This window comes from Homarus americanus, unplaced genomic scaffold, assembly GCF_018991925.1.
Source record: "Homarus americanus isolate GMGI-L3 unplaced genomic scaffold, GMGI_Hamer_2.0 scaffold19318, whole genome shotgun sequence".
NCBI lineage: Eukaryota > Metazoa > Arthropoda > Malacostraca > Decapoda > Nephropidae > Homarus > Homarus americanus.
The window spans coordinates 6,877,553-6,893,982 of record NW_024732238.1 but is presented as its reverse complement, the minus strand read 5'-3'; the positions used below and the strand labels follow the sequence as shown (position 1 = coordinate 6,893,982).

The window sequence follows — 16,430 nt, the reverse complement described above, 5'->3', positions numbered from 1 at the left end:
ACCAGACTTAAGGAGCTATTTATCTGACCCTCTGATAATAATGAATGCAGTATAGGCTGGTGGTATGCATGATTAACCTTTTGCGGATGATGGTTCAAACTGAGTTACTGTGCGAGAACTGTTCGTATACAGACAGACAGATGTAGAGCATGGCAAGTTATATACCCCCCTAAACCTTTCTTGGAAAATAAGAGTTCATTAAACACACCTCTTGACCGTCCATCACCGTCCATGCGCCAGGTGAAGAATCTAACCCTCGGATGAAATTGTGTACACTCTCGCCCGGCTGGTCCCAATTGATTTTGCAGAGTTCTTTCTTGTTCAGCATTGGGTCATATGTAGCTCCCTCTGTTGGCTGAGTGATCTTGGGAGCTTTGCCTTCTGCTACCATGCTAACTGCTTCAGCCTAATTAGAATCAATCAATTAATGAATTATAGTAATGTAACAACTATATGAATTAAATGAGTGTTAATAAATAGACAGGTATTTATTCAGTAAAATCATCAAACAAATTCACACTGACTCAACATTTATAGACAAGGCTTTTTTAATTTAATTCTCAACATTACTGAGACCCCCTAAATCTATTCTTTTGTTATCCTCTATCCAAATTTAAATACATTGGTCAGATGAACTAAGCACTATGACACACTTCAACATGAAAGCTACACAACTACCTACCGGCATCTTACACGACGATTAAGATGCGTCTGGAGTGTCTCCTCTACATTACCAAACACTGCGTGAACTTACCATTGCCTTGATGCCCTCTGGATACATGAATCTGTTGTAGAGTGAATCCACTGTGTCATTTGGATCAATGTCCACTTTCCTCTGCAGCAGAATGGGTCCAGTGTCCAGACCATCATCAGCCCAGAAGATGGAAAATCCTCCTGTCTTGTCTCCACACATAAGAGTCCTACAGAAACAGTGTGTCATTTTGTGAATTACTTAATATAAACATTTCAGTGGCTAAGGTATGTTATATGATTCTACACCACTGTTCTTTAGGGAGATGCCTCAACTATAGTTGTGGTTGAAAATATAAAGGCAACTTCATTTAAATTTGCCAATACTGTACAATACAATAAATACAGTACGTACTTCAAAAACTTTATTACTCTCAAAAGACACATAGTAATTCCATATATTTTATCTTTATCCAATTATTTATTTTCTATTTTTCATCTAATCCTACCATCCATTGTAAACATGCCACAAAGAAAAGTCTGCCTCTGGCTGTTGATTGAGGACATGTCATGTACAGAACAAAAACTGCCGCACTCATGGTACAGTACACTTGAAATTCAGACAAGCTGCAATGGATGTGTTAAAGTTTAGGTTAGGTTTGGACCTTTGCCCCACCTTAGATGTTATGTCAGGTTTGATCCATTTGATCAGCAACCACGTAATTTACCAGTTTATGGAGGAAGCACCACGATGTCGGGGCAGGATAGATGGGTGGTAGCAAATGGATTTGTTCTTGGGATGGTTGATTACCTGCAGGTCATAAGAATGCTAAATATACCTTAGGCTTTTGCAACAATATGGAGCAATAAGCAACTAAATACTGTACTGTACATCCAATTAACTATTGTAAGTATGCTCAATATATCTAGTGCCTTTTCAACACTATGTACAGTACAGTATAGCAGTGAGCCACACACAAGTAAATAGACCTTCAATACACTTCTTCTTGTACTGTACTTGCACTAAGATGATGGAATGGCTGGTACACTCAATAACTTCATGATCATTCACAACACTGGGCACTTGAGTAGAACACAGTATAGTACATGTAAAAAATAATTCATCAACAACCAAATTATATGAAGTGAGAATGCAAGGTACTAAATTGCTTTACACATCAAGTAGAAAATACCAATTTAACTACACGACTTGAAAATGCTGTGTATCCTGGTGTGGACGATCACAAGTAATAAAGTAACCTGTTCAAATTCAGGTATCAAAATAGGAAAATTATGCCAAATGAATATATATGCGCGAGAGAGAGGAAAAAAAATGGGGGGAGGGGAGGAGGAGGGGGGATGGGGGAATGATAAATGAGAGGGAAAGAAAGTTTGTTACACGAGGAAGCTGAACCTTTCTTGGAGGTTTCTGCTTACCTCCATTGGAATAAACTGGCTGCAGAAAGGCATCACATTCAGCTCTGGGTTGACTGACAAGTAACTCTCCAACACTTCAGGCAAAGCTACTCCCTTTTTCCTCCATGACTTGAGCTTGAACACCTTAACACCGTCAGCCGCTGCCATCGTCGCTGTGGTACAGAAACAATAGGATGTGATAATATCTCGAGAGGAGCTAACTTTAAGATCTATTATGAGGAATGATACCACCTTTACCAACCCCATGACCTGACAGCATCTTATAAACTGCAACATAATTTTTTCCTTAACAACTGAGGTTTACAATGTTTGAGGGAAGAAAGGGAATGACGGACCAAAAAATTGAAATAATTGCTCTGTAAATTAGCAAAGTATCTGCATCTGATTTCATGACATAAGTATTGGAAGATCTTTCTGTACTGGAGCTAACATTACTGTAGGGTATGTATCTCTTTTATCTTGCCATATGTAGCTTAAGATGATACTCACCAAGAGGGTCTTCTCGGGTGCCCTGGTCGGGTACAGTAAACACCCCCACCACTTTGTGTCCATCTTTCACCAGCTGTTTATAAACCTCTCCTGCAAATGTTGACTGACCAATGATAGCGACCCTCATTCTGTCCAACAAACTCTGTAAAATAAGAAAATTATGACAATGTATTATACAATGGGCAGGATCAATGAACAAATCTCACAGGAGGGGAGGGGCAATCTGCCTATCACTTGAAGGTTAGCTCCCATAGATAAAAAAATATATACAGTATACCGTAATTAATTATGGTAGGTGAGCCCACACGCACATAAATATAGCTTCCAGTCTGCCTACAATGTGCACAAGATTATCACTTCATATTCAGTAATAACTCAATGGATGGGAAGACACTGAAGAGCACAAATAACTAAAAATACAGTTTATGATGAGCAATTGCAGTTCTCACCTATCAACTTAAAACAAAGAACACCCACTACAGTATACCTAAGTCTTGAGGCATCATTAGTAAATATCTTGTACTCGACTACATACTAACAACGTCTTGATACAAAACTGTGACGCTGTTGTACCTTATTGGAACAATTCCAATAGTTGCTAGCTAGTGAAAAAGCTGATGCAAGTATCTTTCTATGCTTAAGAGTAACAATACAGTATAGTACCAGTAGTCTACAGCTACATGTTGACCACATCAAATAAGAAGTGTGAGACAAGCCTGTGCATTATATACCAAAATGGAACTTTATATAGCTAGTTCCAACTATTTTTATATGTAAAATGGAAAACCCATGATGACAAGAACCATACCGTATGTAGCTCTGTCATGCAGGAAGCAAAGGTATGATGCCAAAAAACGTTTAGTTTATTCATCATTTCACCACTTACAGCTTACTAGCCATTGCTTTGTACAAGAAGAAACCAGAGTACCTGGGGAATGCCTGCCATGTTTGGTAGTCACATCCATCCCAGGATGGGAATTGAACCTAGGACACCATAGTGACAGGTATGCCCTATCTTTGGTTTTAATATGGTTCCTTGGGATATTATCCCACAATATTTTCTAACTAGCCTGAAGACTTCCGACAAAAAACCCCCACATACGTCAGAGGTATCAATTCTATTTGTTCTAGATGTAAGGTGCAGCAAATGGATAAACTGGAGGGATAAAATGCAAAAAGAAATACTGTATACTGTACAATACTGTAATATAAAAAATAGCAAAGATTAAAACTTGCAGCAAGAAATCAAAGTAAACAGATAACCTGAAGATTAGCTTCAGCTATTTAACATTAAGAATGACCACCCTACAGAATGCTCCAGTGTTTAATCATCAGTAAAATATACTGGAAGGCTAATATAAATGTACTGTAATCCTAAAAAACAACACTAGGCAGAAAGTAGACATTAAAATTCATTGTTGTATATTATGGCAACATCAAGTTACAAGCAACACCTCCAGTTAGGTGGAGGAAGGTCACTCACATGAAGCAGTCCACCACACCACTCGCACACCAAACTGGTTCCTCCTGCCTGACAAGGCCAATGCAATTATAGCTCGTACAACGCCCTCCGAGATAAGGAGTCCCAAGTATCCACATCTTCAAGCACTTTTTTTTCTTCTCAGTTCTGACACATGAATTTCATCTCCAGTATAACCTACTGTTGCTTCCCCAACCTTCAATTTCTTATTCATTACAAGGGATCACTAGAAGATTAGGGTGTTTAATCTTCAGGTGAAATATGCTAGGGTGTTTAATCTTCACACGATCCAATACAAGACCAAAGTTACATAGATACTGGCATGCTGGTTTATGAAACTAAATTGCCTGATCTGTCAGATGATGACAAGACCGGGCCATGATGACCCTGACCTTCTGTCCCTATAACCAAGACAGTCGCTTTGTAGACAACCACAACAGGTGAACCAGACATCACAATCTGGCAAAGCTAACTTCTTTCCACACACTCCTTCAACTTACCGAGAGACCTATAGAAGAAAAATGTCTTGAAATGAGGAGTGGAATACAAAACTATCTGCTTGTTGTGTTTTAGACAAGTTTGTAATCATTAATGCATGAGCATGTATGGCACTCCAGTCACTACCCACCTCCAGCAAATGATATGGAGGCTGGGGTGTGCAGTGCAGTACAGTACTTGCTGCTTCACCATGAACTACCAAACTCACCCACACCAAAAATTACAGATACTTTTGCTATTCAATCCTCATTACATGGTTCCTATAGCACAGTTCATCATTTGTCCATGTTACTAAAAATTGATTCGAGACAACAAGACACAAGCCAGCAACATCGGAACATAAGGATTCTGGTTCCCGTATGTGCCAAAAATCCCAATAGAAATACTATACAAATGCTGACAGCAGTTACATTTAGTGTATTTTGTTCTACATCTTTTAATGAGTAAAATAATAATTGTAGCAATGTTCTGAATATTTGCCCTTCAAGCTTATTTCAATTTAAGATCAACACCCTAATGTTAACCTAATCTAACTCCCCCAAGTTGTATTAGGGTAGTTAATCTTCAGGTAAAATAAGCTGAGGGGTGAATCATGTGATATGTTCATTAATAAAGTACCAACTTATAATACACAAACTATTTAAAACAGTCAGTTGACTTGTTTGTATGGAGACCTATTACTGCACTTCTATTCACTTTCCTAAATTTAACATCTCGGGATAAATCTTTTCCCTCAACTTGGCTGGAACATAGTAATCTGTCTCTATAACCACCACTTGTAAGGTCACCTACACCATGATAACAAACAGTACAGTACTCTTATCAGGAAGGGTTCTATGGATGACCAAAAGAGCAGCCCCTCCCATTTATTTCACCTGATAATTAAAAATCCTAATGCTACTTGGGGGTTTAGGTTAGGTTAGCTTCGTGTTAGGGTGGTTAATATTATGGGGAGAGATGCTGGGAGGCTAATCTTCAGGTGATCCAGTTCTACTTGTGACATGTTTTAAAGTCATATTTGTGTCAAGGGGAACACCTGTCAGTACCACCTAACAGTTTTCTCGAGAGGTTCACTTATCTCTTAGTCATTAACAAATTCACTTGTAATACAAATCCTATTATATAAAGATCTAATTATAATTTACTCAGTACAGTATTTAAGAATGCTCGTTTGTAGCTACTGAACTACCTTTTAAACTCATTACAAGTTGACCAATTTGGCCATATTACATTTAAAAAGGTACAGTTATAATACGTTTGAAGAGTCTGCTTGTAATGTAAGACAAGGCAGACTCAAGCATTATGGCGATATAAATAGCCACCACTCCACCACCCGGCCACACCTCACACACACACCCACCCTCACGATTAAGCACACTTTCGCCAATACCCTCGGCCATTATTCACGCACATATAACATGCGACCTTTTACAGCATTCATAACTTCTGTCGGAGAGATCAAACATGGCATTATGTCTTTAAAATATTTAGATTTGCATTCAGGACATTTATCAGGTTTAGTGCCAAACAACCTATTATCAAACAACACGTGTCACTGAGGTTTTATTTCTGTACACTCGTTATGTTTAATGTTTTGATTATTTATGGTGTATATATATGTTAAATGCGCGTTATTTGTGCTTACTATGGAGGAATAGGTGCATACGTTGATTTATGATATGCCCTGACGAATGCATCCTACAGATTGCAGTGCATACGATTTTTATTTTCGTCTGTCAGTGTTAACAAGACAATATCTTTCAGTCATTTATTCATGATTACAGTAATGATTAGATAGTTACCTGGGAGGTGCTGAAACGCCTGTACAGCTGTGAACAGGCGTACATCTTTGAGAATGTGTAAGTTTGTCCACCGTGCACAGGAGCTCAAGATACACTGACGTTTCTCGGGTTTGTTTTGATGGCGTTGGTATCTCACCTCCCCCTCCGCTACCAAGTGTCGCTGGATTGTCTAACTCCTCGGTCAATATTTAGAGCACAAATCACTTTATTTATTTGAACTTATTGTAATTTCTTCTTTCTTAAACACTGCAACAGACAATCAATGTATTTATCAAGTCTCCCAAGTTCTGATGATTTTTAAGTCAAGAGGCTTCTTACATATAAAAAGAGAACTTTAATTCAAATGACCTAACTACGGTATTTTGTAATTTCAGAGTTCATTTTTAAATACAGACTTTCATTTTGAATTTGTTTTGTATCTAGCACTTTACCTTGAATGTTCTTTGCCATTGTTCGTATGTTTACACTATTGTTTGCATGCTTACAGTGTATGGTTTGTCTGCTTACAGTGTATGGTTTGTCTGCTTACAGTGTATGGTTTGTCTGCTTACAGTGTATGGTTTGTCTGCTTACAGTGTATGGTTTGTCTGCTTACACTGTTGATGTAACAAATACGTAAGCAATCATTTCTACCTACATCAAAACATCAGCAGTATTGCTTATATAACAGGTCTAGTGTTTTTAGATAGACGTGTTTCCAAATCTATGTTAAGGCATAGTACTTGCACTTCCTGAATAAACATTATAAATCTAAACAGGATTCACTCTCAGAGCAAGATCAGCTGACACCAACAAATGTGTGTTTACGTGAGTATTGTAAACAAAAACCTATGCTGAGGAAAGGTGCCAAAAACTCCCGCGTTACATATTGTAAGATTTCGCATTCTCTCTCTCATTAATTTAAGTTAACAGTTGATATTTATACAAACACGCACACGACACGGTAAAGTCAAACAGGGGGATCCTCTACGTAAACAAATAATCAGGGTCAAACAGGGATAACTTTTGCAAATAGACGTACACAACAGTAATCCTCCAAACTGGGGTCTTTTATGTTAACACACGATCCACCCGCCAAACAGGTCAAAAGGGATCTTTTTTTTTTTGTAAACACCCTAGCTACAAGAGTTAAGGTCAAACAGGAGGTCACTAATGCTGTGAAAACACACGGTTAATAGATCAACTTCAGTAGGAGTCCTTTGTATAAACAATCCCTTTAATAACAAGGTCAAGTAATAAAATTAGGTACTAAACTGGCCCCGATGTGGGTTAGTGACCTGTGCCCGGGTGTTTGAGGCCAAGTACTGGCTGTCCCAAAATAATTTAGTCCGTCAAGGATTTGGTGAGAGAGTACTGGTTAGGCTAAGTGTTTCTTTTGAACCATAAATCGTCACAGCTTTGAGGGTTATCACGGCTGTAATAGTGATATTTTGTCCAGAGGTAAGTTGTCTAGGGGGATTTTGTCCTGTGGGAAGATGACTAGAGGGTTTTTGTTCATTCAGAAGTTGTCTACAGGGATTTTATTCAGTCGAAAGTTGTCCAAGGGGATTCTGTCAGTGGGAACCCTTTCTGGTGGACCCCTTAGTAACAGGCTATCAGTTCACAGCACACCCACTTGTCTGGCCGGCTGGAGGTCATTCGTGCAGCTAGTAGTGTGCCTGTCTGCTTGCCTGCATTGTGGCGAGTCAGGTAGCAGTGTGATTGGTCGATTTTCTGACTGGAATTTCGGATTCTCAATCGCCCGTGTGCTAAATCTTTTTTTTTCTAATTTGGTGATGTACGAACGCATCTAAAACACCTTAGCTACGATATCATAACAAAATCTCAAGTTCATGTACTAAATCTCCACTTAACAAGAGATGCATGAATGTATCTAAACAGCTAACTACAGTACAGCAATGGTAATTTGAAGAAGAACTCCTGGATGGTTGAGTTGTGTGGGGTGTGTACTCCAGGACCTAGTATATGCACAAGGTCGCGGTGAGCCAGTTAAAACAAGATATATTCACTTATATCTGGTCAGTACTTCGACTTATCTTTCCGAGAATAGAGACAGGGTTCATATCTACTCGAGATAAGGAGAATAACAGATGTAGACTTTCATGCTCAATTTCTACGATAACTTAAGAGAACAGTTACAGCTTATAGTTTCTGAGAGATTTGATGACAAATTTGAATGTAATTATTTGTGTTGCAGCTGAAGTGAGTCTGAGCCTCAGAGGCCTCTTCACTTCGCTAAGAAGCAAAAACTGAAGTACGAACCTTTGAGCATCCAACTTCACCTAAATAACCCACTTCATCGTATATAATAATAAAGGGCTTTTAAACTTTGAGTCTGATGAGATTTTGGCATTCCTTCAACAGCTGATTCTTGAAACACGTACTGAGTAAATCTATCCACACGACAACAGCTACTAAAGGAATTCCTCCTTGGCGTCGTCATTATGCCGTGCAGCAGAGACGATGTGGGCCAATGCTTCCAAACCTGCCCTGCCTCCTGCACTATCACAACCACAGTCAATTTCCTCTATTTTTTGTTTAATATAAATAAAAAACCCTGTCCTGGCGTAGTATCTATATAAAACTAGAAATATTTAAAACGACGAATAGCCATTGCGACTGTCAACTCAGCATCGGCTTTCATTAAAAAACCGGTTTGTTCTCCTGAATCATCCACTCGAAGCTTAACCAGAGTAAAGTGCCTTTAATATTAAAGTGTTAAGAGATATTTTGATCCATTACGGTGCGATCGGGTGTCTAAAAAGAGGGGCTTTGAAAAATACAATGGGGGTTAAAACTGTCAACGCCAGAATCACGCGACCCTTAAAATTAAATATTTCCTGGGACTTTTCCATCAATTAAAATACCGAATTAAAACAAACTGCCTCATCACGCTAACTAACACAGATATCTTACTTGATTAAAACGAGATTAAGGATAACCAAAACGTGCTTTAAAACAAACTTGCCGTAAAGACCTGTCAACTCACTGATTCCCAGTTCCTTTGCTCAGAATATACTTGATTTCCAAGATCAATCCCATTCTTAACATACCCCTTTACACAAACATTAATATCAATATGCATCTTAAATAAGCACAAGATTAAAAGAGTTTAAAAATTCTCCGCCAGGCTGCAGTTACCTGACGGTGGACAATAAACCCAACATCCTCGGACAGTTATAAGCAAATACAGAGGGTTGCGTACCCAGTGTGTTGCTAGGCGGCGTCGAGGCTCTCACAATTTGCTAAGACTCACTTGACTGCCCTTTCCCCTTGTGTTTATGAGTGAACAAGGTCCCAGACTTTTTGTGTTCAGAACTGATCGTACTCAAAACTCGAGATAGCTACCGCGCTGCTGCATACTGTATATATCTGGTACAGATAAGATACAGGCGAGTAACGGCCACAAAATAATTAACATGGCAATATTTCACGAGTGTTCACATTAAAACCCCACATTGACCATGCTAACTGTTGATATAGCAATTCAATATTTTACTCACTTCATGGTACATTGACCAGAAGCAAACTAGAGTGTTGTACTTGTTTATGTGGTGATAATATGACAAACTTATTGCCTTAAAGGAAATAATGATAATCTTCAAGGTTAAAATGCTGTTATAGAAGTATAGGTATAGTACTGTAAGTCCCTTGTTTTATCAGTATTATATAAGAGTCGGCATATAAAAGTACAGGAACACATTCGAGGACAAATTTTTTTTTCGGTTATTTTAATATTCAAGTGGTAAGAAAAATGTCTTAATAGATCCAGAAAGTCAATAAAAAATACGAATAATCCTGATGGTAATGCTAAAATGTATAACTGTGCTTCAACAGCTATAGTCTTGAAGCTCATAAATAGGCTAGCAATTACACTGCACCAACAAATATATTTAAAGAGATAATTCCTGATGACTAACTCGTTCATGCTTTAACTAGTGAGGACGAAAGACGCCCGTGAGAAAGGCAGGTGTGTGAGCGGAGAGGACCTGGGTCATGTCACCTTACAATTTATATTTTTTTTATGGTAATGAAAATAAAGTGACATACGAACCAAGAACTAAATTCATGGAAGTCACTGTTTATCTCTACTATTATGTCCCAAGAAATAACATGCTGTCCTTGAATGTTACCGCTAATTAAAACAGTTCCACTTACGGGAGCAGTAAGTCCTTATTATCACGCAATTACGATTAAATCTAACAAACAAGCTTCACTAAGTTGTTTGAAGGAGTACAAGTCCTGTATTCCCAAAGGTTCATACGTCAAATTTTCCCACGAACTGGCACAAATTTAGATTCTCAAAGGTTCGTACGCCAATTTTCCCTTCACTGGTCATCAAAGAGAATACCCAAATTTTAATTATATAACCATTTAAAAGCTGAGGACAAAAATATGAATTCTCATAGGTTCGTAGGTTAAATCTTCCCCCAAATTGGTAATACATTCAACAAAAACAAAAATAGGATGAGGGTGTGTTTGCCAGGAGCTGGTGTGGGGGATATAATTGACAGGATGGACAATATCTTGTCTGGTAATGGGAACAAACCCATTATCTGCCTCAGTGCAGGAGGCAATGATATTGGCCGGTGTAGGAGCGAGGAGCTTCTTGATAAGTTCAAGGCAGCTATAGATCGTATTAGGTCTGAGGGAGGGATCCCTATCATATGCGGTGTCCTGCCTAGAAGGAGAGTTGGCAGTGAATGGTTGTCAAGGGTGGTTGGTGTCAACGACCTTCTTGACAGATATTGCAAGTCAATATCGGTCCCATTCATTGACAACTGGGACAACTTCTATGGCAGAAGGGACCTTTATGCTAGGGATGGGGTGGCAAAATGGCTGGGTCTCTAGAGGGGGCAGTTCAAAGGATATCGAAGTCTTTAAACTGCTAGGGGAACATATGGGCACGGGGGTGGGGGAAACTGCAGTGGGAGCGGGTAAACAGAGCAAAAGATTACAGGGAAATAGTGTTAGGAATGATGACAAAACTAAATTAAACAGGGAGTTTAAAACTAAACGCGGTAAAGGGAGGACTCAGAACACGACTAACTTAAATGTCTACTATGCAAACAGTAGAAGTATGAGAAACAAAATGGATGATATTAGGGCCTTGGTATATACCGAAAAAAAATCGATATAATAGCATTCACTGAAACATGGATCAACCTAGACTCACGTGAGTTGCCGGTCGAATACCAAATTGCGGGTTACAAATTGTTCCATACCGATAGGCAGACCAGGAAAGGAGGCGGAGTAGCAATCTATGTTAGGGATAATCTGAAGTGTGAAATAAATAAGGAAATAAAAACTGAGCAGAATACAGAAACAATTTGGATAGAATTAATAGAGTCGGGAAAAATTAATCACAGGAGTAATATATAGACCTCCCAATCTTGATAAGAGTCAATGAGCGACTTATCTGGGATGAAATGCGCAGGGCTTCCATACACAACAAAGTCTGTATAGTAGGCGACTTTAACTTTGGCCAAATAGATTGGACTGACCTTACGGGTAACTCAGAATCAGAGGATTTTCTCGAGACGATCCAGGACTGTTTCCTAAGTCAACATATAACCGAACCCACACGGGGTAATAATATACTCGATTTATTTCTGTCGAACAGAGAAAACCTCATTAGCAATGTCGAGGTAGGGAACGAACTTGCAAACAGCGATCACAAAGAAATTAGATTCCAGTTAGATTTTCAGGGCAGACTTAAGGAAAATTCCACTAAAGTACCAGATTTCAGAAGGGCAAACTTTGACAGTTTAAAGAGGCAGCCGAGTGAGGGGGTGTCGCGCTTGGCCGTGAACCTGACAGATGACTCCGACCTGATAACGAGATCTGAGATTGCCGAGTTCCACGACAATTTAACTAACGAGTTACTTAATGCGCAAGGCAGAACATACAATACAAAAAACTCAGATCAGACAACAATGACCCTAAATGGATAACTAATTATTTAAAGAACATCATTGGCCAAAGGAAGGCTATAGGTAGAAGGATAAAGCGTGGCAAAATTTACCTCCACGATTATTAGAAGATATTGGCGAGTAGGGTTAAAACCGAGATAAGGAAAACCAAGAGGAATAATGAGGTAAGGATAGCAAGGGAGGCGAAGACAAACCCCAAAGGATTCTACCAAATGTATCAAACTAAAACACGAGAAAAGATTGGACCAATACGGTCAGATACCAGCGAGCTCACTGATAACGACGGAGAAATGAGCAATAATTTGAATAAATATTTTTCAACAGTTTTCACCACAGAAAATTTAAACATGATAACCGAGGCACCGACTCTATTCAGAGATAGTGAAGAAAACAAATTAAGCGAGATAGTAGTGACTAGTAACGATGTTAGTAAGCAAATAGACAAACTAAAGCCTAATAAGTCACGTGGTCCCGATGAGATATTTGCCAGAGTATTAAAGGAATGTAAGGAAGAGCTTAGTATGCCCTTAGCAAAGTTGTTCAACATGTCCTTAAAAACAGGTGTAGTACCAGAATCCTGGAGGATAGCGAATGTAATACCCATTTTCAAGAAGGGGGATAGATCACTATCTTCTAACTACCGCCCAATCAGTCTAACATCAATAGTAGGCAAATTACTGGAAGCAATCATTTCAAACTCTATTCGAAATCACCTGGAGAAGCACTGATTGATCAATGATTCCCAGCATGGCTTTACAAGCGGACGTTCTTGTCTAACTAATCTATTAATATTCTTTTCATCAGTTTTCGAATCGGTGGAAGAGGGGCACAATTATGATGTGGTATATCTCGACTTTAGCAAAGCCTTCGACAGAGTCCCCCACGAAAGACTAATTAGAAAGGTAGAAACACATGGCATCAAAGGTAACATCCTTAAATGGATTAGGGCGTGGTTACTGGACAGGAAACAGAGAGTGAGCATTAACGGCACTAAGTCCCATTGGAGCAACGTCACAAGTGGAGTTCCCCAAGGCTCAGTACTTGGACCATTATTATTTATTATATACATAAACGACATAGATATCGGCATAGACAGCAACATAAGTAAATTTGCTGATGACACTAAAATAGGACGTGTTATTAAATCTGACGAGGGCTCGGCAAAACTACAGGAAGATCTAAACAAATTTTTCGAATGGTCTGAAAAATGGCAGATGAAATTCAACGTGGACAAATGTAAAGTACTCAGTATAGGAGATGTAAACAGGGAAACCAGATACCGGATGAACAACGATGCCATAGAGAAATCCGACTGAGAGAGAGATTTAGGAGTAATAATAAGTAGGAACCGTAAGCCAAGTAAACAATGTGTTTTTGTTCGTAACAAGGCTAATAAAGTACTTGGGTTCATAAAAAGGAGTGTTAGTTACAAGACTAGCGAGGTCATCCTAAAACTGTATCTTGCGCTTGTGAGACCACACCTGGACACACCTGGATTACGCAGTTCAGTTCTGGTCACCGTATTACAGAATGGATATAGAATCATTAGAAAGAATTCAGAGGAGAATGACAAGACTAATCCCGGGCATTAGGAACCTTGAGTATAGAGACAGGTTAAAGCATCTTAATTTGCACTCCCTCGAGAGACGTAGAGCGAGGTGCGACCTGATAGAGGTGTATAAGTGGAAGTCAGGGCTAAACAAAGGGGACATTACAAAGGTACTCAAACTATCCAACCAGGAGCAAATTCGTAGCAATGGTTTTAAATTAGACAAATTTAGATTTAGGCGTGAAATAGGTAAACACTGGTTTGGAAACAGAGTAGTGGATGAATGGAACAAGTTACCAAATATCATCATTAACTCGAATACGCTTAATAGCTTCAAACATAGGTTGGATGCTTATATGAGCAATAGGGGTTGGGTGTAAACGAGACTGCCCAGTATGGGCCAATAGGCCCGCTGCAGTTTCCTCCATTCTTATGTTCTTATGATTCACTTTAGCTACGATACAATCTTTGGTGAAGAAGATAAACGAAAAGTTAAAGTAATCAGGAACGTGACCGATCGCCCAAGCGGCTAACAAGCCGATCAGTGGCGAAGAGGATAAAAGTAATGATGGAATGTGTCAACATTTCGACACTTCTAGTTCAACTGACACCAAGACATATACCAACATGACACAGAAATGCATTAAGATGCAACTATTTATTCGTCCTAACTTAGGGGAGAAATAATAAACGTACATTACCTTTTAAATTCCAAGTACTGTAATCTGTTCCTGGGGCCAAGCGACCTAACTGTCCAGCGCCACTTGGATGACTGTAGTGTTGTGGTAAACCAGTCTCTGGTGAGCTTGTCTACATGATTAACTTGTCCAGAATTCGTAGTCGTAAAGATTCGTACGTTTATTATCCTCAACGAATAATAACGGTGTGAATTTTTAAATAGCAGAGTGTGGGTGCTATAACGCCACTGTGTACGTGACCTTTGTCGTATCTTGAGTGGAACAGATAGATATACCGTAAGAGGAGAAATCTTACGTACGAAGTTTAAAGAATCCCGTTCGATAAATTGCGACGCCTGAATGGCCGATGGTCGTCCAGCTGTACTAGTTAACCAAATATGCATTTATTATTCATTGACAATTGTTTATATAACGGCACAAATAAGAACCAATATGTGGTCAGTCATCATGTGACTACTGTAAGCGTGATATTTTATTGAAATCGCAGTTAAGGGGAAAATTATGACTTGTACGAGTGTGCAGTAAGTGAAACTGGTAGGCTGTGCGTAGGTGTCGTCCCTGACCCGCAACACACACACACACACACACAGAAAGCATAATTTTCCCTTAAGTAAATTACACGAAAGCGCTTGGGAACTTCGTGTTTATATATATATATATATATATATATATATATATATATATATATATATATATATATATATATATATATATATATATATATATCAATGTAATTTTAAGCATTTTGAGAAGTAATGTACTTAGTTATTTTATTCAGCTAAGAAACCCTTGCCACTATCCTGATTAATCCCGCCAAATTCATCTCAAGTTACAGTTTTACTACTCAAATTTCACACTAACTTCCGGTATATGGTACAGAGTTAAGGCTTCAACACGTCCCCTATATTATACTGTATATATTTCATTTCACAAACCTCAACTACCACTGTTCACTATATCTTTCACGACAGACATACGCTCAAACAATTCAAAACAATGCTTTAGTATGCTCGTTATATGATATAAATCTATCTACATTTCTACAGTATCTATATTGCATTTCTGGACATCAACAACTAAAGGTCCTTCAACTCGTAAATAAAGTAATTCATTCCCTAAACATTCACTATTATGTATGTAGTCTAAATTAATACAAATAATGAAACTATATACTGTACAACACATGGCTATTATATAAAATAATCTAAATACAAAATACATAGCATACAGTGTCATCTAACTGCAGTCTAAAAAATATAATCATAATATATAAAAAAATACATAATGCAACTTCAAATATACACAAAATACATTATGATACTTGTATTAACAATTAGATAGATGATTTATTACGTTAACAATTTTCACGAAACTGCGTAGAAAATTACACTAACGTTCTAATTATTCAGATGTGTTTTCTTATTTTTGGTCTTACTAATTTAATGTTACGCAAGTATATTCTTATACTCGGGGTCCCCGAGAGGCCTGAGTAATTGCATATCATCACGTAGTTGTCTAAATCTATCATGATGCAACAAGTATTGGCACTATCCTCGTACTGTAGTGTACGTCTAATTATAATAACGGCTTGTAACTGCCAACTAGTCACAGTGTTCGAATTGGCAATACTCAACACTTCATCAACACGAGAGCAATTACACTCTTATTTCGCTTTTCCAAATGTTTTCAGATGCCTGCTTCGGAAAACACGTGCAATTTTACAAGAACCCGCGTACTCACTGTGTTTTGATATCGATAGTGGTGAGGATCCTTGGCCTGGTGGTGAGCCAAGATTGGTGGCACGTCATGATGAACGTCAGTATATGGGAGAATAAGATGGAAGACGCCAATGTT

At 38.5% G+C, this 16,430-nt stretch overlaps 1 protein-coding gene across 3 annotated transcripts in view; it reads right to left on the bottom strand.

Moving 5' to 3' along the window:
• LOC121868414 (cytosolic 10-formyltetrahydrofolate dehydrogenase-like) overlaps positions 1 to 16,430 on the bottom strand; it is a 25,214-nt gene extending 8,784 nt beyond the window's left edge. The window contains exons 1-7 of one of the 3 annotated variants that reach the window (XM_042369028.1): positions 16,236 to 16,284; positions 6,397 to 6,642; positions 2,617 to 2,758; positions 2,128 to 2,279; positions 1,419 to 1,501; positions 755 to 920; positions 209 to 406 (exon numbers count right to left, since the gene is read on the bottom strand). In XM_042369028.1, coding sequence (XP_042224962.1) covers positions 209 to 406; positions 755 to 920; positions 1,419 to 1,501; positions 2,128 to 2,279; positions 2,617 to 2,758; positions 6,397 to 6,441 — 786 coding nt within the window. In that variant the 5' untranslated portion in view covers positions 6,442 to 6,642; positions 16,236 to 16,284. Of the gene's footprint in view, positions 1 to 208; positions 407 to 754; positions 921 to 1,418; positions 1,502 to 2,127; positions 2,280 to 2,616; positions 2,759 to 6,396; positions 6,643 to 14,579; positions 14,875 to 16,235; positions 16,285 to 16,316 lie in introns of those variants that run through there. The other 2 variants (XM_042369031.1, XM_042369029.1) reach the window with 2 other exon arrangements.